Source organism: Nicotiana tabacum, chromosome 16 (assembly GCF_000715075.1).
Source record: "Nicotiana tabacum cultivar K326 chromosome 16, ASM71507v2, whole genome shotgun sequence".
NCBI classification, from domain to species: domain Eukaryota; kingdom Viridiplantae; phylum Streptophyta; class Magnoliopsida; order Solanales; family Solanaceae; genus Nicotiana; species Nicotiana tabacum.
The window spans coordinates 100,115,856-100,140,182 of record NC_134095.1 but is presented as its reverse complement, the minus strand read 5'-3'; the positions used below and the strand labels follow the sequence as shown (position 1 = coordinate 100,140,182).

The window sequence follows — 24,327 nt, the reverse complement described above, 5'->3', positions numbered from 1 at the left end:
GGTTTCGTAACAGTTTATATACAGTTCAAATAATATCAAAGCGGGAAAAAGCGACATTTACCACATTAGGCCCAAACATGTAATAAAAAATCAGATAATAAATAAAAGCCAATTATAACAGTTATTCTAAGCTCGAATTCTTGAACCTTGAACCAAAAGTTCTGGGTTATGATTCCCCAACAGAGTCACCAGAGCTATCACACCTCCTTTTTACCACCCGTGGGGGATATAAGGGAGTTTTTCCAATTAAAGTGACATTAATCGAAATGAGATTATTTTATTTTATTTATCAGAGTCGCCATTTGGAATAGTTTAATTGGTGTCCCAAGTCACCGGTTTATTTTAAAATCCCAAATCGAGGAAATTTTGACTTTATTTTAAAAGTCTGCGAACCAGAAATTCTAAGTAAGGAATTTTGTTAACCCGGGAGAAGGTGTTAGGTATTCCCCGGTTTCACGGTTCTAGCACGGTCGCTTAAACTATTAATAATTGGCATATTATCTGATTTACTACGTGTTTTAAACCTATTGTGCATTTTTAAAACTTTATAACTGCTTTTAATTATTTATTATTACATATTGCAAATCATGTCACGGGAACCGTACCCACGATTTACAACATGTTTAAATTAAGGAAAAAAGTTATTTAAAGTTGTGGTGGGTGTGATCGGGTCACATAAATATACCCCCGGATTTGGGAATTAGGTATCACAGCTACGTCACGGGAACCGTACCCGTAACTATGATGATTTTAATTAAACGCGCCTAAAGCAAACTACGAGTGTTTAAAAAGGTGATTTTCTATACTAAGTTAATATTAATATGAGGGCCATAGGTTATGGATTTTGTTTGTATATGGCACATCTCAATTTATTTTAACAAAGGGTTCCATTTCAATTAATTAAGACTAAGGATCCTAATTTTGAAGTTCAAACTAAGAATTCTCTTAACTTAAAGTATGGAAAGGCTAGGCTTTTAAATTACTTCTCTTGAAATAGGGGTTTAAGCTTGGGCGTTCATCACGGGATTAAATTGGGAAACATTCAGCTTTGAAAAGCTGCATTTGGGCTCAAAGTTTGGCCCAGCAGAAAGAGAACTCCAGGGCTCTTGCCCCTGTTGGAATTAAGTCGAAGTTTTTGCCTACATTGGGCTATAGGCGGGCCTAGTTGTAATTGTCTAATATCTGGGCCTATCTACCTCTACCCTTAATTATACATACACACTTATGACAAAAGAGCTTTCAGAAATAACGTTTAAAGAGGTTTAGAATACAAAGATTAAAAGCGATTCTATACTGGAAATAAACCAACTGAACATAAAAAATGATCCAGGATAAAAGGCTCCTAGACTGACTCAAAGTTTGGGCCTATAGACGCCCGACTCATTTGAGGTTGGTCTTTCACTTGGGCTGCAAATTTAGCCCTTTTTCCATCGAATGAGCAGCCTTTTGGTTCTGCTGAGTGGGCTCAAAACCCATCTCCTTTACACCACTACTACTTTTTGTAAAATACATCAAACATACAATTAAGCTCCTAATGTGTCTTAGTACATGACATTAAATCCTAATGCATTATAGCCTTTAAGTAAACCAAACAGCTTTTCAAAACCAAATGCCTTACATTAAGACTTATTACATAAACTAACCATATTATGAGCTAAACTATTACAAATCTTCCTGATTGACATCATGAAGAATTCATGCCTCTTTTGGACATGATTTGTCCATTAGAGCTTGGCCTCCTTTTGTCAAAATATCATAATTCCATTTTCCAGCTTTTGAACCTACTGATTTGGCCAACTAGTAGCCAAATCTACAGGCAGTAGCTTACAGCCAAACAGACAAAAGAGAAAATAAATGGCTTCAAATAAGGGGAAAGCTGTCTACTCAGATAAAGGAAAGAAAAATGACTTTAAAATTTCATAATCAACCTTAATGACTAGAAGATTTGGCTATGAACATAAACAAGGCTATTTTTGCAAACTGAAATTACAAGGCATTCAAGTATCATTTAGTTTATTCATGCTCAAACTTTAAAACTCACATAGTCAAAACTTAATCACATTCATATCATTGTAAGCTAACTACTAGCATAAAAAAACATTCACTTCTACAAACACCATTTATACATCTGACTTTATATCATTTTAACAAACCATTCATGGCATTACATAGAGTAGGAGTTGAGGTTAAATACCTAAGCAGCAGCAATAAAACCAGCAAACAACAGGAGAAAGAAAAGAATGAAGATGCCTGAAATTTGGAAAGACAGAAACCAACACAGCAGCAGCATCCCCAAATAAACCAGAATTTTAAACCAAACCCAACCAACTTTGAAACCAAAAATTCCAGCTAAAGAACCCAAGAAAAATCCTCTACTCAACGCATATTTTTCAGCTTGTAAAAACCAGAAATAAGAAGTTTTGAATGTTTTCTAGAGTTTCTGAAATCTGATCTTTTTTCAGAAAAGAAGAGAGAACTTTTTGTGCAGTAAATGATGTTGAATGTGTGTCATTTTCAGAATGAGAGTATCTATATATAGGCTGCCTAGGATGGGTATTTTTTAGGAATATTCCTTATCCTAATTCTGAAAATAGTATTGTCCGTTTTTCACAGCCCTGGTACAGTTGTCCCTTTTATCCTATTTTCAGCATCTTTTTACAACAACTAGGACAGTTGTACCCTTTCTAGAAAGTTCTTTTCCTTAGATATTTTCTGAAAATTTATCCTAAGTTTCTTTAAATCAATTAGATCCCTATAAGTCTTAATGATTTACAAACTAGGTCAAACAAGAACAAAGTCTATCAACCAATCAAAAATGCAAATTAAAAGATGTCAACAAAAATAAAATAAAAGAGATGATGCAATTTGAACTAAAATTAACCTAATTACTAATAAAAGGTGCTTTATCTAATTAACTATAGTAATCAAACTAACATTTATCAGAAAAACCACAAAGAAATCCTAGAAGTTGAACTAATCATGTATATGAATCAAAATAGATTAATTAACTCAATTAACACGTGAAATCTAATTACAAAACACGGGAGAGGAACATTTAAACAAAGCAAAGACAGAATAATCGATTCACCAAAACCCTAATTAGGCCTAAACCTATGCAAAATTAACTTTTAAATGAATTGCAAGATTCAGCATGCTTTATAAACAAGTTGACAATATCAATTAAAGGAAACACTGTCACTATCTAAATCATATATGCTAAAAGGAAGAAACAAGTGGAAGAAAAAAAAGGTAGTATAGAAAAAAGAAAAGAAAGAAAGAAAACAAAAAATGGAAAAAGAATTACCTAAGGTTGTTCTGGACCGGACCAGTTGATGAACTATTCTGAATGAAACACTCATGTAACGACCCGACCGGTCATTTTAAGCTTTTACACTCCGCTCGGCAGTTCTCGGGCATGACTTACCCCGTGTAAGGTAATATGACTTATGTAAATTGTTGGTTTTGGTTTTCAGGATAATCGGAATAAACTTGGAAGAACAGTTCTCAATTTGAAACTTGAGATTAGAAAGGGGTTGACCAATATTTGACTTGTTTGTATATGATCTTGGATTGGAATTTTTATGATTTGGTTAGCTCCATAAGGTGATTTGGGACTTAGGAGCGTGATCGGAATGCATTTTGGAAGTCCATGGAAAGTTTAGGCTTGAATTGGTGAAATTGAGATTTCGGCGTTTTCCGATTGATAGGTGAGATTTTGATATAGAGGTCGGAATGGAATTTCGAGAGTTGAAGTAGCTTCGTTGTGTCATTTGGGATGTGTGTATAAAATTTCAGGTCATTCGGACGTGGTTTGGTTGGATTTTTTATCTAAAGCATAATCTAGAAGATTTTGGGATTCTTAGGCTTGAATCCGATGCAAATTTGGCATTTTGATGTTGTTTGGTATGTTCCGAAGGTTGGAACAAGTATGAATGATGTTATGGGATATGTTAGCATGTTTGGTTGAGGTCTCGAGGGCCTCGGGGTTATTTCGGATGGTTAGCGGAGAAATTTGGAGTTGTGTTGCAACAATTGATATTGTTGCTTCTGGTATTTTTGCACCTGCAGTTTGGGGACCGCAGGTGTGGTGCCGCATATGCATTGGAATGGCCGCAGAAGCGAACGAGGAGGAATTTGGCAGGGACCGCAGAAGCGGTCAGGATAGCCGCATCTGCGGAGTCGCAGATGCGGAGTTTGTATCGTAGATGCGGATTATGGTCCCTTAAGTGATTTCCGCAAATGCATAGGGTAGACCGTAAATGCGGTACCGCATATGCGGTTAAAATGCTGCAGATGCGGAAAGGCCTGGGCAGATCATATAAGTCATTTTTATTTCGCGAGTTTGAGTTATTCCACCATTTTTTACTTCGGCTTGAGAGCTTTTGGACGATTTGGAAGAGGGATTTCAAGGGAACCTCGTTAAGGTAAGGATTTTGGACCTAAAACACACTTCTATGGTAGTATTTCATATATTAAGGCTGAAATTAAATGAATTAAAAGGCTAAAATGGAGGATTAGGGCTTGAGTTATGAGGCCTTAAATTGAGGATTTGACGGGTCATTTGAACTTCGATTTTGGTATTCTTGATATGCATAGACTCGTGGGAAGATGAAGAATCTATTGATGTAAAAATTTCTGAGTTTTGAGAAGTGGGATCGGGGCTCGGGTTTTGGTAATTTCGGGATTTGTGCCCTTTGTTGATTGTTTTCGCTTGGACTATGTTCCCTTAGCATATTTTAGCGTACTCGTTCTGATTTTGGATAGATTCGGCGTGCATGGAGGCCGATTTGAGGGGCAAAGGGGTCGCGAGCTAGAGATTTAGTCGGTTCGAGGTGAGTAATGATTGTAAATGATGCTCTGAGGGTTTGAAACCCCGGATTGCACCTCGTAGTGCTATATTGAGGTGAGGCACATACTTGACGATGAGTGTAGGGTCGTGTACTATTGGGGATTGTGACTTGGTCCGTCCCAATTGATGATTTTACCGAGTATTTGACTGAAAACTAATTGTTATCATCATTATTTGGGCTGAATGCCATATTTGGGAATAGTGCCAGCTATTTGAACCCTTCGGGGATTGTTGTTGATATTTCCTCATTGTTTTGATTTTGTACTTGAACTCAGTCATGTTATTTTCCACTGTTTTCAAAACTCAGCCAAATTTATTTTGCTTTAACACTTGAAATGATATTTCAAATAACATTTTGGGTTAAGCATCATGTTTTACTGTTGCCCGAGTGGCTTATGTGATTTTTGACTGAGTAAGGCCGAGGGCCTGTATTGTGAGGATACTTTTGGATCGGCCTGCACGCCGCAGCAGTGAGATACTAATTTTATTATGAGGCCGAGGGCCTGAGATATGTACGCCACGAGGTGGCTTGTTGATTGATATGAGGCCGAGGGCCTAGATTTGATGCCACAAGATGGCTTGATATTGCGCTTGGGCCGTAAGGGGCCCCTTTGGAGTCTGTATACCCCCAGTGAGCGTGGGTACCCATTGTGATGTGAGATTGAGCCTGAGGGGCTGGTATTGTTCTGAGATTGAGCCCGAGGGGCTGGTACTGTTCTAAGACATTGCCCGAGGGGCGGATTTGATGACATTACCCGAGGGGCGGATTTGATGACATTGTGCCCGAGGGGCGAACCTTATGTGCTTATCTTTTCTTATTTTCCTGCCATTTACCTGTTTAAATTTTGTATTTGTGCCCGAGCGGCGGATTTCTGTGCTTATCTGCTCTAATTATTTTGCATTCATTTGCATAACGGTTAAAAAGTCATTTTCAAAGAAGTTTCAAATTGAGCTAAGATGTTTTAAGAGATTTTATAGCTTCACTGCTCTGTTACTGGATTTGAACTGCTTCTATACAGTATCCTGATATGCTTTACGTGATTTCGTACCATTCAGACTTTAGTTATGATTATTACTCACTGAGTTGGAGTACTCACTTTACTCCATGCACCTTGTGTGCAGATTTAGGTATTTCTGAACCCGGTAGCGGGTATTGGCTGGTTGGATGCAGAATCATCAGAGTTTAGAAGGGTAGTTGTCGACGTTCGCAGCACCGCTTTTCTCTCTCTTCATTTCATTAGTCTGTATTTGTACAACTTCAGATTTTCAGTTGTATTTATACCCTAGTAGATGCTTGTGACTTGTGACACGCCGATTAGGGCTATGTTGGGTTGTATTTCTGCTACCTATTATCATTAAATCATGTTTAGACTATTTTTATATTGTTGAACTATTTTAAAAAGTGAATTGGGTTTAATTGGCTGGCCTTGTCTTCGCGAGAGGCTCCATCACGATCGGGTTCGGGGATAGGGTCATGACAAGTTGGTATCAGATCCTATGTTATATAGGTCTCACGAGTCATGAGCGGGTTTAGTAGAGTCTCGCGGATTGGTACGGAGACGTCTATATTTATTCTCGAGAGGCTGCAGAACCTTTAGGAAAACTTCACATTCTTGAATTCTAATCGTGCATCCTTGATTTAGCTTGAAAAGTAACTCTTGAATTCCTTCCACGCGTTCGTATGCGCGCATGAGCACTCAGTATCAGATGTGCCTCCATGGTTTGTGATTCCCTGATCGAGGGGCGAGATGTGATCTCTGTGAGTTGATGTTGGGCCAGTCTGGAGAACTTGAGGCTGGATCTTTGCCTATAGCTTGAGCACCGAGATGCTGATTGTGTGAACAAGTGTTTTTGAACTCATATGTTTGGTAGTGTCCCTACTAGTGGGAGTGACGGTTGGATAACTATGTGATGAGTATGCTAGTACTGCGAGATGTATCCATATGATTTGGAGGCGACGAGAAGGGTCTGCTAGAGGATAGAAGAACTATTAGGTGCTTGAATTCCATCTTGATTCGAGTTATAGCCCTGAGTTATGGGCGTGTGAAGGATCTTTTCATGTTTACCAGTTGTGAGTGAAGTAAATTTCATGTTACGGTATGAGTTCAGACTCAAGAAGACTAAGTGACTACGTACAGTTTATGACGGTGGAAGGTATACAAAAATGTTAGTTAGAGGCAAAGCAGGTGGGTTGTCTCCTACGAAGTGTCCTGAGGTTGTACGATCCTTATGTGTCTGTTAGAAGATCTTATTTGCGAGTGAAAGATATGTGTTGCAATTTAAATTGGGTCACTTCGAGAGTGGGTGTAACTATTGCGAGAGTGGAATGCGAGATTTGTAGAAGAGTTAAAATTCTAGATGATCTGTGTTTCCACAAGCTTATAAAAGATTTGAGTTTAATCTCACTATGGTATCATGGCATCAATAGAGTATAATCATTATGAGTTATTGAGTGTATGTTGATCTATGGCTTCGAGCCAAGTGGGGGAGTCTGCTATTGAATAGGCAATTGCACGGTTAGGTGCTATAGTGAATCAGTTATGGCTTGCGGAAATTGAGACCGAGGATGGCTCGAGCAAAGGAAAATTTTGATAGAGGTTATATTATGCTACATAGGGTATGAGAATCATGGAATGTCTTGAGTTGTTTGCTCGGTGCATAGAGCAGGAAGTGGCTTAGTTGTTCTAGGATGAGGTTACACTCAGCGGTGTTGGAGTGCTATTGAGGCACGGGTGGTTATGTTCGTTTGGTCAGGCTAATTGCAATTTGAATAGAGTGAATGACTCTCGAGAATGGTTCTAATGTGTTCAAGATTCTACATGTAAAATGGGGAATTTTAAGGTTGTATATGTGGTTAGAAACTGAGTTTTCATTGGAAGATGTCAAGACTTGTGGTATTTTCTATATTAATTATGGGATTATATGTATTTGTATCAGGAAGGTAAAGGTAATGGATTTAGATTCGCAGGAAGTTTTCTCAGAGTAAAGTATTTTGAATGTGGTGCTTTTACGAATATTTAAGAGAGTATTCAGCGGCTTATGAGTTTTGGACGGTGTGGTTTTGTGCTTGGGTCTCGCGTGGTGAGTCTGGGTTGAGGAATTATGGCGTTGTAGCAAGAAGAAGTGTCAAGCTGACGGTAGATCAGAGGGAAACTCGGATAGATGGGATAGCGTGGTAGTAGGCCAGATCGGTATGTTAAGGATATGATTAGTTCCTTGGGTGTTTACAAGGTAACGAGTCTCTGCAGGTGTTTCACGGCAATTCTTTTGAGTTTTAGTGACATGCGTAGCTTAGCTGAGTTAGAAGGATTCAGTCCTGATGAGTTAGTGTTGTGCAAAAGGAATTCGGGGAGTTCTAGATGGATTCCACCACAGTTAGAGAGGTATATTTTTTCCTATTGGAGTGAGGAGCATGGGATGTATAGTGGTTCTCTTCTAGATGGGATCAATGGGAAGTTCTTGGCTTGTGGAATGCATAGCTTCTTGTGGTTCATAAGGGATATGAAATTCTCATGGTTATTCTAGGATGGTACGGGTTATGCGGTATGTTGTGAAGGATTGAGAATCATGTGTGTAAGGTTGTGGTTCGGTTCTGAAAGGAAGGTCACAAACTCTTAGGCGGCAGGAAGTTTTAGACAATTAGAGGAATGAGCTTCAGATAATTAGAGAAAGGGTCTTCGGATGATTAAGGAAATGGTATTGCTAATTTGGGGTAATTTGACGAGGGCATATGTTTCAGAAAGGGCAATGTGATTAAGTTGATGATACTTCGGTAGTATTGCGGCATTTACTTATTAGATCGACTGCTGATATTCGAGTTTGCTTGGTGGCATAGAGAAATTCTAGATTATCTCTCATGGAATGATTGGGTATTTGAGGTGTGATATGTATTCGGACGGCAGAATTGGGACTAGATATGTTGATTCATGGGCCATATGGAGTTGGAGACGGGAAGTTCTCATATTCAGGTTATGTGGTGGTTGTGAGTCATGTGTATCGGCATTGTTTAGTGACTATTGGGATTTGGAGACCCGAACGGAACTTTTGTTGCTTGGTATGTTAGATTTTGGATGTGATATTGGGTTCAGATTATTTGTCTCTGTGTGGTGTCATTCTGGACTATTGCGCTAAGGTGACGTTGTTGGCTATGCCGGAAATATCACGGATTGAGTGGCGAGGTTCGACGGATTATATCCTAGTGGAGTGGTTATGATTCGAAGACCTAGTGGACGGCTGGGAAGGATTGTTTTTCTTAGTTGGGTTTTCGTGATAGATGTCAGTGCAGAGGCTCCTACCATTGATTTAGTTCCGGTGATGAGGGACTTTTCGGATATGTTTCTTGTTGTCGGGCATGTCGTCGGGCAAGGTTGTTGATTTCGGTATTGATTTGATGTCAGGAACCGTATCGTATGGCACCGGCAGAGTTAAAAGAGTTGAAGAGCAGCTCCAGGATTTTCGTGATAAGGAGTTCGTTGGCAGGCCAATATGGATGCGTGTTCTAATTTGAGCCTGCTTGGTTGGATCCTAATTGTACCGTAGAGGGATGTGTTGATTCGATTGTTATTGAGCTTATTAGTAATCTGGGGAGATCCATGAATTACCTTTCTGTGTTGCGAGATGTTATGATTTGTTGGCTATGGGCACATATGGTGCGGTTCTATTGGGGTTTCATGGTGGAAGTCGAGCGGGAAGAGTGATTGGGTGTTGCTCGGTGAATGACGTATCGGTTATGTCCTTTTGGGTTAGTGTGGTGTATGTTATTTTCTTCACCGTGGGTATGATGATTTGCTTTGGTTTCAGACATCCAATTGTGTGTGGTTGTCGATTTCGAGCATAGTGATTTAAGGTGGTTCATGTGGAGAAATATTGGATAGGATCGCACATCGCAGTGAAGTTATGTGGAGGTATGACCTTGCGGGTTAGATTCTTGTGTTCTGTTCCTACGATGTGAGACGGATTCTCCGCCTTGTGTTGTGGTGGTACTGGTGAACTTGAGGTACAGCTCTTTCATTTAAGTCATTTTCATGATTTGAGTATGTTCGGACTGTTGTGTATTGGTGCGTGTATTGTGCAAGTTATGGCTTAGGCCTGTATGGATGTGTCATGTCACCAGAGTAATGTGTTGGATTATAGAAGATCGTTGGGGATCACTAATAAATACGAATGGATGCGATTTCAGCATGTTGGAAGGATAGTATCGAACTTCGGTTCAGAAATTTGCTGTGGTATTTGCCAAGGAAGAAGTGGCTCCATGAATGGTTGATCTGGGAAATAGTTACGGCTTACCGCGTGTCTTAGTGATCATAAGCAGTATATGAAAGTGTTGGGATAAGACTTCTAGTTGATAAGAGTTTTTCTATCGGTATAGGATGTTGTGTGCAGCTGCTGTGGTTAGAAGTTATCACTACAAGTGTTGAGTTATGTGGTACATTATGTGATTGCACCGGAGATAGCATATATGGTTTGTTACCGCTTGTTCGGACTTATTCACAGTATAAATGTGAAATTCTGATCGTGTCGATGATTTTAGAAGAGGAAATGTGGTTCCATAGTTCATGGACTAGGATGGATTGTGAAATTTTAGTTATATTGTGTTATCGAACCTATGTGAGATAGGGTGACATGGGATCACCCCCGGGTATGTGCATGGTGAGGTTATTCAGCAATTGGTTGGCTTTTGGAACAACTCTGGGCACGTTTGAGGACGAACGTATGTTTAAGTGGGGGAGAATGTAACGATCCAACCGGTCGCTTTGAGCTTTTGCATTTCGCTCGGCAGTTCTCAGGCATGACTTGCCCCATGTAATGTAATATGACTTATGTAAATCGTTGGTTTTGGTTTTCAGGATAATCGGAATAAACTTGGAAGAACAGTTCACAGTTTGAAGCTTGAGATTTGAAAGGGGTTAACCAATATTTGACTTGTTTGTATATGATCTCGGATTGGAATTTTTATGATTTGGTTAGCTCTGTTAGGTGATTTGGGACTTAGGAGCGTGATCGTAATGCATTTTGGAAGTGCGTGGAAAGCTTAGGCTTGAATTGGCGAAATTGAGATTTCGACGTTTTTCAGTTGATAGGTGAGATTTTGATATAGAGGTCGGAATGGAATTTCGAGAGTTGCAGTAGCTTCATTGTGTCATTTGGGATGTGTGTATAAAATTTTAGGTCATTCGGACGTGGTTTGGTTGGGTTTTTTATCTAAAGCGTAATCTAGAAGATTTTGGGATTCTTAGGCTTGAATCCGATGCAAATTTGGCATTTTGATGTTGTTTGGTGTGTTCCGAAGGTTGGAACAAGTTTGAATGATATTATTTGATATGTTAGCATGTTTGGTTGAGGTCCCAAGGGCCTCGGGGTGATTTCGGATGGTTAGCGGAGAAATTTATGTTGCAGCAGCTGATATTGCTGCTTCTGGTATTTTCGTACCTGCGGTTTGGGGACCGCAGGTGCGGCACCGCATATGCATTGGAATGGCCGCAGAAGCGGACGAGGAGGAATTTGGCAGGGACCGCAAAAGCTGTCAGGATAGCCGCAGCTGCGGAGTCGCAGATGCGGAGTTTGCATCGCAGATGCAGATTATGGTCCCTTAAGTGATTTCCGCAGATGTGGAGGGTAGACCGCAAATGCGGTACCGCAGATACGGTTAAAATGCCGCAGATGCGGAAAGGCCTGGGCAGATCATATAAGTCATTTTTATTTCGCGAGTTTGAGTTATTCCACCATTTTTGACTTCGGCTTGAGAGCTTTTGGATGATTTGGAAGAGGGATTTCAAGGGAACCTCATTAAGGTAAGGATTTTGGACCTAAAACACATTTCTATGGTAGTATTTCATAGATTAAGGCTGAAATTAAATGAATTAAAGGGCTACAAATGGAGGATTAGGGCTTGAGTTAAGAGGCCTTAAATTGAGGATTTGACGGGTCATTTGAACTCCGATTTTGGTATTCTTGATATGCATAGACTCGTGGGAAGATGAGGAATCTATTGATGTAAAAATTTCTGAGTTACAAGAAGTGTGCCCGGGGCTCGGGTTTTGGTAATTTCGGGATTTGTGCCCTTTGTTGATTGTTTTTGCTTGGGCTTTGTTCCCTTAGCATATTTTGACGTACTCGTTCTGATTTTGGATCGATTCGATGCACGTGGAGGCCGATTCGAGGGGCAAAGGCATCGCGAGCTAGAGCCGATTCGAGGTGAGTAATGATTGTAAATGATGCTCTGAGGATTTGAAACCCCGGATTGCACCTCGTAGTGCTATATTGAGGTGAGGCACACGCTTGACGACAAGTGTGGAGTCGTGTACTATTGGGGATTGTGACTTGGTCCGTCCCAATTGATGATTTTACCGCGTATTTGACTGAAAACTATTTGTTATCATCATTATTTGGGCTGAATGCCATATTTGGGCCTAGTGCCAGCTATTTGAACCCTTCGGGGATTGTTGGTGATATTTCCTCACTCTTTTGATTTTATACTTGAACTAAGTCATGTTATTTTCCACTGTTTTCAAAACTCAGCCAAGTTTATTTTGCTTTAACACTTGAAATGATATTTCAAATAACATTTTGGGATGAGCATCATGTTTTACTGTTGCCCGAGTGGCTTATGTGATTTTTGACTGAGTAAGGACGAGGGCCTGTATTGTGAGGATACTTTTGGATCGGGCTGCACGCCGCAGCAGTGACATACTGATTTGATTATGAGGCCGAGGGCCTGAGATATGTACGCCACGAGGTGGCTTTTTGATTGATATGAGGCCGAGGTCCTAGATTTGATGCCACGAGATGGCTTGGTATTGCGATTGGGCCGTAAGGGGCCCCTCCGGAGTCTGTACACCCCCAATGAGCGCGGGTACCCATTGTGATGTGAGATTGAGCTCGAGGGGCTGGTATTGTTCTGAGATTGAGCCCGAGGGGCTGGTACTGTTCTGAGACATTGCCCGAGGGGCGGATTTGATGACATTGTGCCCGGGGGCGAACCTTATGTGCTTATCTTTTCTTATTTTCCTGCCATTTACCTGTTTAAATTGTGTATTTATGCTCGAGGGGTGGATTTCTGTGCTTATCTGCACTAATTGTTTTGTATTCATTTGCATAACTGTTGAAAAAGTCATTTTCAAAGAAGTTTCAAACTGAGCTAAGATGTTTTAAGAGATTTTACAGCTTCACTGCTCTCTTACTGGATTTGAACTGCTTCTATACAGCATCCTGATATGCTTTACGTGATTTCATACCATTCAGACTTTAGTTATGATTATTACTCACTGAGTTGGAGTACTCACTTTACTCTCTGCACCTTGTGTGCAGATTCAGGTATTTCTGAACTCAGTAGCGGGTATTGGCTGGTCGGATGCAGAATCATCGGAGTATAGCAGGGTAGTTGCCGACGTTCGCAACACCGCTTTTCTCTCTCTTCATTTCATTAGTCTGTATTTGTACACTTCAGATTTTCAGTTGTATTTATACCCCAGTAGATGCTCGTGACTTGTGACACCACGGTTAGGACTGTGTTGGGTTGTATTTCCGCTACCTATTATCATTAAAGCATGTTTAGACTGCTTTTATATTGTTAAACTGTTTTAAAAAGTGAATTGGGCTTAATTGGCTAGCCTTGTCTTCGCGAGAGGCACCATCACGACCGAGTTCGGAGATAGGGTTGTGACAACTCGTGAACTTATACATCCATTAGTTGGCAGTTCTTACCAAGAACAATCAATTAATGGACGTTTGGGTTCACACACTCCAAATACTGACCGAGAAAAAGAAGAAAGGAAAAAATAGGGTTTTTTGCAGAATCTTAGATTTAAGATTTGACAGGATTAGGGGTGATTAGAGGGGGATTAATGGTGGTTTAGGTTTAGAGGGGTGCAAGGATTATAAAGTGTGAATTTGGGGCGATTTGGGTGAACTAGGTTTTGGGGATTCTGATTTCGATCTAATATTCGAAGGGTTTGATAAGGATTTAGGGAAATTGGTTAGGATATTTGGAAAGGGGAGAAGATGAGGGTTTTGGGGTGTTGATTTGGGGAGGTTTGGAGGTGGTCCGCCTCCGTGAGACGATTTTCGGTCGGCGGAGCCGGTGAGGGAGTGAAGGCGGCTAGGGTTTGGTCTCTGTAGGTGAGGGAAACGAAATGAGAAGGGAAATGGGGATGGACTCGTTCGGACAGTTTTATAGTTAATAAGAGGTGAGTTCTGAGCCGTTGGATCAAACGAATCCAACGGCTGAGATGAAAGATGAGGCAAAATGGGGTTGTTTCTTGGAGCTGGGGCTGGACCAGGTAAGGTTTATTTGGGCTTGGGTTGGGATGTGTTTGGGAATGGGTTCAGGCTTAAGAAATGGCCCAAATTCGAAACAAAATCATTCTTTCCAAACCCTTAATTTCCTTTTGTTTTTTTTTTGTTTTTTTAATGAAAAATCCTATATTAAATTCCAAAATTAGTCTAAAATTATAAAATTAAACAAAATATCTAATTACAAAAATTATAAAATTACTTGATTCTAAATTAAAAGAGAAAAATCACTAATCTAAAATTAAAAGGTAAAAAATGTAAAATGGGTCATTTTGTGATTTTCACTTTTTAATAAAACAAATAATTAACTAATTAATCCTAAAATGTAAAAACAAAACCTAAATGCAATGCATGGTACTTTTGGCATTTTCATGATTTTAATAAAAATTAAACGTGCACAAAAATGCAAACAATTAATAAAAATCCTACAAAATTCATATAAAACAGCAAATAATTGGAAAAATCTATTTTCTTGGATTTTATAGGAGTAATTCATATAGGGCAAAAATCACATGCTCACAACTGTAGAGACGCATAAGGTGATCGAGGGTAAAAGGATGCCCCTCGATCTTGTTTACAAAAAATCGGAGGAGGATCATGATCCTCTAGAATGACGGATGGATCTGGCCAAGAGTCACATCCTGCCTCTTGCAGAAGGCAATGATTATGAGGTCTAAGGACCCAATGTGAAAGGATAAGTGTTAACACTTAGAAACCCTTCCACATGGGTAGTGATTGATTCCTCGGGCGAGGGCACCACTATGTTCTTGTCAACCCAGTTGCAGTCCTCTTTAACTTGGTCGAGGAGATCGCCGGTAATTGTACATGTGTACCTCGACATCGGTTCGCATCGATCCGTTACCGAGGGAGTATTCTCTACCTTAAAATAGACAGTAGTGGGGCACTTTTTCGGAACGAAGTCCTCTAGATGAGGTTCCGCCACGGCTCCGTCGCCAGCGGGCCTTGATGAAGAAGCAGTTTTCTTTCGCGGAACAGTTTTTGAAGTCTTAGCCATTTTTACTTTTAGAAATGAAGAAGAATGGGAACTGGGAAGAAACACTAGTTATTTTTGGATGAAACGGGTGAAGAAACACCAAAGATCTGAAGATACAAAGCTTTGAGGAAGGCAAAGAATTTTGAGGGTGAAAGCAGAGAAGATTTGAAAGTAAAGTTCGGGCAAATGAAGAAAGATACATTTATAGGTTTAAGATGACGGTTCAAAATCTGGTAGCGGCCGACCGTCGACTAGCACGCATTAAATGCCTGGGAAATTGTACCAACGAGACGTTTCGGTCACCTCTGTTGCTTATGTCATGATGCTTACGTCATGATGAAGATCGAGGGCTCAAATCGTTTCTTGTCATTACTCTCCAAAAAATTAGGGGACTATCTCTATACGGTCAAAATCGGGCTTGCCCTTTTTATGCAACTGATCTGGGCTGGAGCATGATTAGTCAAGGATCGACTCCGATTTATATCAAACTATGGTGTAGAGTTAGGTTGTCAAGCTCGAGACCCTGAGACCGATTAAGATCGAGACCGACCAAAACCGAGACCGACCAAGATTAAGATCGACCAAGACTGGGACCGAATAAGATGTAGATCGAGGGTAGCTTACTGGGTCAAGTAACGGAAAGACGAAATATCCGCAATCAAGCGAGGATCACGGCGCATCCCGGCACGTATCAAGAAGAGGCCGATTAATTAGCCAATCATGAAATTTCTTACTGTATTTAAAATTGTACCAAGAGTAGGATCCCCTACTATATAAAGGGGTCTGATCATTTGTAAAAGGGGCATCAGCTTAACGTTACAAAAAGCTATATATTCACTTTCTCTTAAGCTCTCAATATTTCTGTTACTTTGTTCTTGTATAAACTGAATCCTCACTTGGTTCTAGGACGATCAAATTCGAGGGCCAAGCCTATTTGATTCATTTGGTTTGCTTTAATTTCTATTTACTGTCAATTTCAATATCAATTTACGTTTTCTCTCAATTTGTGCCAAGTAAAATCACTTGTCCTTAAAACCACAGTTTAAATTCAATTGTTATTCGTTTTTAGGGTAAACAGGTATATTAGGAGCAAAAGCTAGTTTCAAGTACACGAACATCTAGTAAATGCCGTTGGCAGGTCAATGGAGAAGAGAGCTGCAAAATTCCTCCCTTCCCTTCTCCAAACTACTAGCACGGCATCACTTCAGTCTCCAGTTGAGGCTGCTACACCTGACATGCGGGATGGGACTCAACTGACTAGCCCAACTTAAATGGTGAACTGAAGCATGTAATAGTTTTTCGAGAGAACATGTCTAACTTGGCACTATGTGAATAACTCCTCAAATACATAGCCCTAGTGAGAAAATGATATATCTCAGCGTCTATTAATGCAATTAATGAATACGCTACAAAGCCATATTGAATACTGGGGCAAGCTATCGTTGGAAAAAACAAGTAACGTTCAGCCTCCAGGAAAAGAAAAAAAAAAGAAATCTTAAAAGAATTGTTCAACTAATGTTAAAACTGTTCCAATAATCCTGATGCCGTGATTATCGTTATCTTTGCTTGATTAAGGGTTCCCCTTAAGGGGTTTTTGCCTATGTATACAAATGTACAGTATTATACCAGCAAGCTTCAAGCACTATCTCCACCAATCTGGCACTTTCAGCCTCCTATTTCTATGTACATCAAGTTTTGCAGCAGGAAGCTTGTGCTTCACCTGCCTCCATATCATGTTTACTGCATCACCCTTCTTTGGAGGGTACTGGTACTCAAAGTGATGGGTAATGTTCTTAAGATAGCTCCACATTTCAAGCCATCTAGCTCTTGAAACGCTCCTGAGTTGATCAAGCATGTATCCTTCTTTCTTTGCCTCCTGACGTGAGAAGAATATCGAAAACTTGGTGTAGTCTAGTTCATCCTCAAAAGGTAGCTCAATTTTATCACTCACAATTACAGGAACACAATGGCTAACTATAGCATCAAACAGGCGGCAAGATGAGGGTGTGTCACCTGCTGGGTTTAGACAAAACTTCGAAGAACGCATCCCATTTGTTGACTGACATACAAAGGGAAACTTATAAGTAAATGTGAAGAAGTACAGGCAAAAATAACAAGACATTGATGGAAGGAGGAAGGGGATCAGAACAAAAAGGAGCTAATCATTGAAGAGGATGAGTCGTCTTGAAGTTAAGCCGATTAGTCAAGTGAGGGACTATTTGCTGAATGTGAACTGCAGCGGTACCTACTGAAAATATTAGGTAACAGAATAAAAAGGCAACTGATACGTCAGGGAAACTTAAAACTGTCAGGCGAATAGAAATGGCCAATTATGTAAGTATCTAACATATGACATTATATATACACATCGGAATGTGCTCTCATATTTTCCAGATGTAACAACTAAGAGATACCCCCTGATTATACATAATCAGTTTGCATAATTAAACAACTTACTGCATTTACACCTTCCCCTGAGATTCCTGTTGCTTCGAAGACAACATCTTTTTGACCACTTAACATGTCTTTCAATTGCTGACGGTCTTTCCCTTCCTGCATCATACTAGAGTCAGAAAGATTTTTATCATTTGAGAATGCATAATTGATTTATTCGTAACTGAAATAAGCATACATCTTTCCTGTCTGTCCTCCCCCGGAAGAAAAGAAGCATTGTACGAGACTCATATGGGTCTGAAATGTCATCAGCTACAAAAGTTTCAATTACATGTGCATATGGGGCCACTACATCTTTCCTCAAATTAGACACAGTTGGACGAGGGCGACCAAAATCTGCAACAACGAAGATAGCAGCATTCACCTTCTCCCGATAACGCTTGAAAGCATTTGGATGATGCATTGGGATCACATGATCCCGGCCAGAAGACCTCTTCCAATGTTCAGATTTTTGTAAGAAGTCAACAATTTCAGCCTGTTAGAACAACAAAGTCAATGCAGGAAAATTATTATTACAGGGAGAATATTGGAATAACACTAGTACTAATATGCTTCATTTCCAAACTAATTGGATCAGCTATATGAATCCCTACACCACCAATATACAAATCTCCACGCAAACTACAAAGACTCTAGGAAAACACCAATCCCAATGTATGAGTACCAACACAATAAGACCTTATCGTTGATATCGTCTACATGAACTTTTGGTCTACATTGTGTTCTCTTCTTTAGAGGTGCTCGTCTATGGGTATGGTACAGTTTTTAGATATTTCGGTTCGATATTTTCAGTATTCGGTTTGTTAAAATGCTATATCAATATCATATCTAATTAAATTCAATATGGCTCGATTTTTCTCCTTTTGGTTTCGGTTTATTTAAACATTGGTTTGTTCGGTTTTGATAGAGATTGAAACTTTCTTTTTTGCCTTTAAGAGGTAAAAAAATCTTGGAAAAAAACACATAATCAAATGAAGTACTTTCTGGAACTTTCAATTTTCTTGAGAATGAGTTAGAGGAAAGGCTTATGTGATCACGTATGAACTTTTGAACTGGAGTACCATCAATTCTGAAATAAATAGAGGAATATGAAAAATAATGCAAAACAAAATTAAGTTGAACTAGCATTAATGATCTGAAGTGAATCAGATCTTTTACAATGAGGAAAAAGAGAATTAAAGATAATTAGATGTTTTAATTTAATTGCTCACATCACAGTATTCCATTGAGATTCATCGACCAATGACATGAGAATGGCACTAAGGATAAAGAAAGTAAACTTTTAGGCATTTTACATTTATGTTATAATCTAATATATGTGTATTGTGTAAGTTAGTATGTATCTCAGTACAATATCGGTATTTCGATATATTTTTTCTAAATACCGAATACCAAATTTTTTATAAACTTAAACCAAATACCACACCATAATACCAAATGCCGAAATCTTCAATTTCGGTTCGATAATTCGGTATATGCCAAATTATGCACACCTCTACCATGGCGGCATATAGAACTTGCCTATCACTTGTGGCAAGCATCTTCTTATGGTAGAGCTCCTCCATTTCATCAATCTTATATGTATTACATTCAGTGTTGTCAAAGGTGCGCTTAAGCACTGAGGCGAGGCTCAAAACATGTTGAGTGCTTCGGTTCGCTTTGTGGGCGCTTTACTGTCGCATCAAGGCTCTAAGACATACTTTTCCTTACCAATGAATGTAATCATGAAAATGCGACATTAAACAATTGATATTTCACTTTATCGTAAATGTTTTTCAATTTTTTTGTCAATGTATTTGTTATTCATGCTTATAACTATTAGTCTTGGACTACAAATACATATTTTTACTTTTTCTCCAGTTGCGCCTTTTATCTTTAAAGCCCACGTTTTATTTGCGCTTTGCACTTAAAGCCCCAACATACCTTAGAGTTTTTTGCGCTTTTCGCCTTTGATAAAACTGATTACACATCATCTTATCCTTCCATCACTAGGAATACTGAGCCTAAATATCCCAACTACCAATTCAGAACACTGAGCCTAGATATATGAATATCTACTTGGGATATTGAGCCTAGATACCATAACTATCTTCATTCAGATATCATATTTTGCATAATCTCACTTCAACTTTATTCTTCTTATGGGGCAAAACATGCAATGGATGTGTGGTCTTGCTTACTTATCCTAAAACTATTAGGGGTCGTTTGGTTCAAAATCAAGCTATCGCAAGATTATAATCCTGTGATTAAAACCGGGACTATAACCTGGATAACTTATCCCACCTAATATGTGGAATTAGTTATACCAAGATTTTAGTATAAAAATAATACCGGTTTTAGCTAATACCTCCAATCAAATACGGGATAATTTTAATCTCAAAATTTATGCTGGAATAGCCCACCTAGTCCCTTGAACCAAACAACTTACTTTCTTGAGAGTTTCCGCACAGTGCAAGCTTTTGGTTAACTGAATTCTCGCTAATTTTGTCAATAATAATATCATCTGCAGATAGTATGCAGTTGCACCATGGGGCCTCATCTTGTGCACATAGCTAGTTCATCCATAAGTTAGCCCAAGCAAGAGATAAATAGATCTTTGGTGTAAACTGATAGATTTAAGAAGCTCCTTTATATCTTGATGGTCTCATGCCTGTGATAGCTCTTTAATACACATCCTTTATGAAATTTATACAACACTTCATCTATCAAATTTATACCCCCCCCCCCCAATTAATAAAATATTGGCACTACTTCCTTATTAGTCCATTCTAAAAAAGAATGACAACTTCTTAATTTGAAAACAATTAAACTTCAACACCTCATTTACCCTTAGTGACCAACATTTATAGCCACACATGTTATGGCATATTTAAGACCGCAAATTTTGAAAATCTTCTTTCTTAACCTTCATGTCTGCCCAAACTATGCAATATAAATTGAACGGTGGGGGGGGGGGGGGAGTATTTGATATGAATTCCTTTCTTCTCCGGCACCTAGCACAGAGCATCGGTTGTAGATCTTCCCACCATAAATAACAATTTGTTCTTTGCACCCTTCTAATATCCCTAATGCTCTATCATTCTTTTTTCTCAAAGTTTATTCTATGGGTCAAAAGTTTACTACCACGATCTAATTTATAAGAAAAAATTACTATTACCGCAATCGTTCACACATTTTCAATATCTGTTAGTCTATAAGCCACACTTTACATATTTCATTTATTCTTATATAGGAACAGAAGGTACTCTTTCTCTACTTATTTTGCTTTTTTCACTACTTCATATATTAAATAGATAGCTTAGAATATCATAATATTTAAACCTATCTAGGGCACTTTAGAACCTTTATTATATGATCTGAGCAACAGGGAATTCTACTCTCAGATTTTTTATGGCATCCTTAATTTCTTTACATCTAGTTTTATGAGTGTAGCTAAGTTTCTCTCTTGCGCAGATATACAAATACAGTAACATTATCCTTGTAATTTGAGATAAGCAACTGATTAAAATAGCATTTACATCTCTCTTTGATCTCACTATCGCTTGTCAAAACTTGTTGGACATGGCTTGTCAAAACTTGTTGGACATTGCTTTAATACAATTAACCAGGTTTAGATCTTTACTCCTCTTCTCTAAGACAAACTTGTTGGACATTGTGTACTAGGATTTACTTTCTTTCTCCACTTCCCCGATCCTTATTTTTTGGAACAAGTCACAATGTCACATAAGACTTTACCCGGCTTGGCCAATAACCTTTTTACCTTCTTTCTTAACTCCCGTTATACCAGACCCCACAGTGTGGGATAATACTGGGTATGTTGTTGTTGTCTTAACTCCCGTTATACTCTTCAAAGGCTTCACCATGTTCTGACTTTATCATAACTTCCCAGACTAGCAAAAGACGGCTCAAGCCTGCATTCTTAATAACTTGACTAACTCAACTAAAAGGGACTCCCACCCACCTCACCAGTTGAACTTTGATCCTAAGTACTACTGGCTCAGTCAGTTGACTTTTCAAGTTAAATGATTTAGCTCCAAAAGAATGTTACTTTAATGTTTCTCTCGATCAATTGCCCGTTAATACATCACTTCTGTTCTAACAGTATCACACCTCTTTGATCTTACTATCTCTTGTCAAAACATTTTGGGGTTCGTCTTAATACACTTAACAAGGTTTACTTCTTTACCATTCTTGTCAATTCTGTGTACTGGATATACATTTCTTTATCAACTCCCCGCATCCTAAGTTTCACATAAGACTTCACCTCGAGCTTCACAAATAGCATTTTTTTACTCTCATAACTCTCTTATACTATTCAAACACTCCATCATCTGCAACTTTTTATATTTTCATATACCAGCAATGCAAAAAATCTGTACAATTTACTAACTTGACCAGTCCAATTAGCAAGGGGCTCCGACTCACCTCACCAGTTATAATGTGCTCCTAACTATTACTATATGCTCAGCCAATCAATAATATTTTAGATACATCATTTGGCTCCAGAAGAATGCTACAAAAATGTTTGTCGGTACCAATTAACGACGAATACACCTTCTCTTCCAACACTATCATGGTCCTTTGCAAATATTCCACATTGAACCAACGTAACGTCACTTTGTATCTTTGCCTAGTCATTAATAGAAGGTAATGACTTCTTTCACTAACAATCTACATGTAGGAGAACTTTATATAAGACCAAATAAATGCATATATTGCTTTGCAAATTTTATTGGTTCTAAGTGTTCCTTCTCTAACAATTTAACTTTGTGATGCATTTATCATTTCTTTAACCAGTAAGTAGCAATACCTCACCACTGGATCAATGAGCAATCAAAAGGCTCTCGAGAAGTCCTATTAGTGACCACCTCCTTGAGAGAGAGTCAAACTGCTTGAGTGCCAGTTTAACCAAAAAGGAGCATTTCAGAGTAAACTGAGTTTACTCGGATTCCTCTTTATTGGAATACTTGACCTACTTGCCTTTTTGTCCGTCCCAAAATACTAGTCCTATTTTCTTAAACAGGAAGCTTTTTCATTTTTATAAAAATTCAAACTAATATAAAATGTACGATTTTGTCTAACACACAATCTCATCAATGCATTCCACTTTTCCATGTTTTAAATTATTATTGTACACAATATTTTATCTAACTTCAGTACAACATATACTCAAACTTCTCTTCGTCTTCATAACAGTCAAAATAAGTCAAGTTTCCAGGATGGAAGGAGTGCGAGATAAGTAAAATGTGCATAGAAATTGAGTGCTAGTGTGCTACCAAACGTGTAGTTGAATATTCACATAGCCAACTTTTAAGCTGCGCTACAAATTGCAAGAAGCAATCTCTACTCCAGTTTCACAGGTAATATTGCCAAACTGTACACAGTCAGGGTCAAGCCTTTTAATGGATTCATTAACTAGAATTTGGAAGCTACAAGTTTCCAGGTAGAGCTCGCTTAAGTATGAGCTGTAATATTTATCTTGTTTTCTTAGACATTAAACTAATTCTTTTAATAATTAAGACCACATGAGTGCATAAAAAAGAAACTAGGAACAAACTGCAATTCCTCAAATTAGGAATGAGAGCTATAATGTTCTTTCTTATCCTATACTTATGAGGAACCCACTTGTTGCCAGTAATAGAAACAAGAATAATTAAGATCATCTTTCTTTTCAATTAAGTACATATTTATAGCTGAAATATTTGACCCCCGAGTTAAAAGCTTGCTAATCTTTTCGCTTGTTCCTTACCAGTAATATACTAAAAACCAATCACCAAAACTAGAACTCAATCTCAAACTAGTTGGGCCGGCCATTTAAATCTTCTAAGTTTTCCGCCCAATGTAAGTCCCAGTAAGAGAGGTTCTCTAGTTCACAATTATCCTAATTATGAAGGAACACTCACCACTTATCTCCAACCAAACTAATGAAGTGTAACAACAATGACTAAGAATTCAGGAGAATTACAACAATAAAATCATTTCTAAAATGAAATTCAGAGAACTAATTTTGAAGATGCGAAATGAGATATGACAAGCATTTCTAACAATTCATTCCTCATTTAGCACTGAAAACATACATATAAGAAAGAGAGATCACACCTGCAATTGATCATCAAATTTGACCTCTGAATCATTGCCATGTCTATAGAAAGTATTATAACTCAAGGAAGAGAAAAATGGCACGAAAAACACATCAGCGGAATCCGGATCCAAAACCCTAACAGCCTCTCGAGTGGACCCATTTCCATTTTCACCATCACCTGCATAGAGCAATGAAGCCAACATCCAATACTCCACACTATGCTGTCTCCTCAAACCCGTGGATTTGGGCCACTTGGGCAATGTCTCGATCGTCACAGGAGCCGCATTATAATGCGAGCCCTTGAACAAACCCACATTGTATTTCATCTCTAGATCGTACATGTATACCTTGAGAGGCTCCGATCCAGTGAAACAGGGCTTGACTTTACTGGGCAAGGAATCGAATAGCGAAAAGCTTGATCTGTAATCGATTTTTCCAGTATAGAACAAAGAAGCAATGAGAAACAAAATGAACACTGCCAAAATGAGTAAACTCTTACTCATTGTATCTTTCACTTTCATTTTTGTGTAATTTGAAGTTTACTAATGAATTTGGAGCATGGAAATGCATGAAATATTCGAAGAGGAAAGGGCGAATAAGAGGTGGATTGGATTGTAAGGAATGAAATATTCACCTTCTGTACATTTTTTGGGTTTT

At 38.7% G+C, this 24,327-nt stretch overlaps 1 protein-coding gene across 1 annotated transcript; it reads right to left on the bottom strand.

The window, feature by feature from the left end:
* Positions 1-16,647: 16,647 nt before the first annotated feature.
* On the bottom strand, positions 16,648-24,327 carry LOC107778912 (putative arabinosyltransferase ARAD1). The gene is made up of 4 exons (XM_016599237.2): positions 23,688-24,327; positions 17,767-18,063; positions 17,592-17,687; positions 16,648-17,193 (listed from the first exon to the last, which is right to left on the bottom strand). Exons 1-4 carry the CDS (start codon positions 24,189-24,191, stop codon positions 16,777-16,779), a joined length of 1,314 nt encoding a protein of 437 aa, XP_016454723.1. The 5' UTR covers positions 24,192-24,327; the 3' UTR covers positions 16,648-16,776.

Bases quoted from the DNA above. Each gene is read 5' to 3' on its own strand.
- LOC107778912 (XM_016599237.2), bottom strand. From the start codon at position 24,191: ATGAAAGTGAAAGATACAATGAGTAAGAGTTTACTCATTTTGGCAGTG. The intron at 17,688-17,766 runs GTATGCTTATTT...AGTATGATGCAG, and splicing joins GGAGGACAGACAGGAAAGAT to GAAGGGAAAGACCGTCAGCA. The intron at 17,194-17,591 runs GTAAGTTGTTTA...TTTGTATGTCAG, and splicing joins CAGGGGAAGGTGTAAATGCA to TCAACAAATGGGATGCGTTC.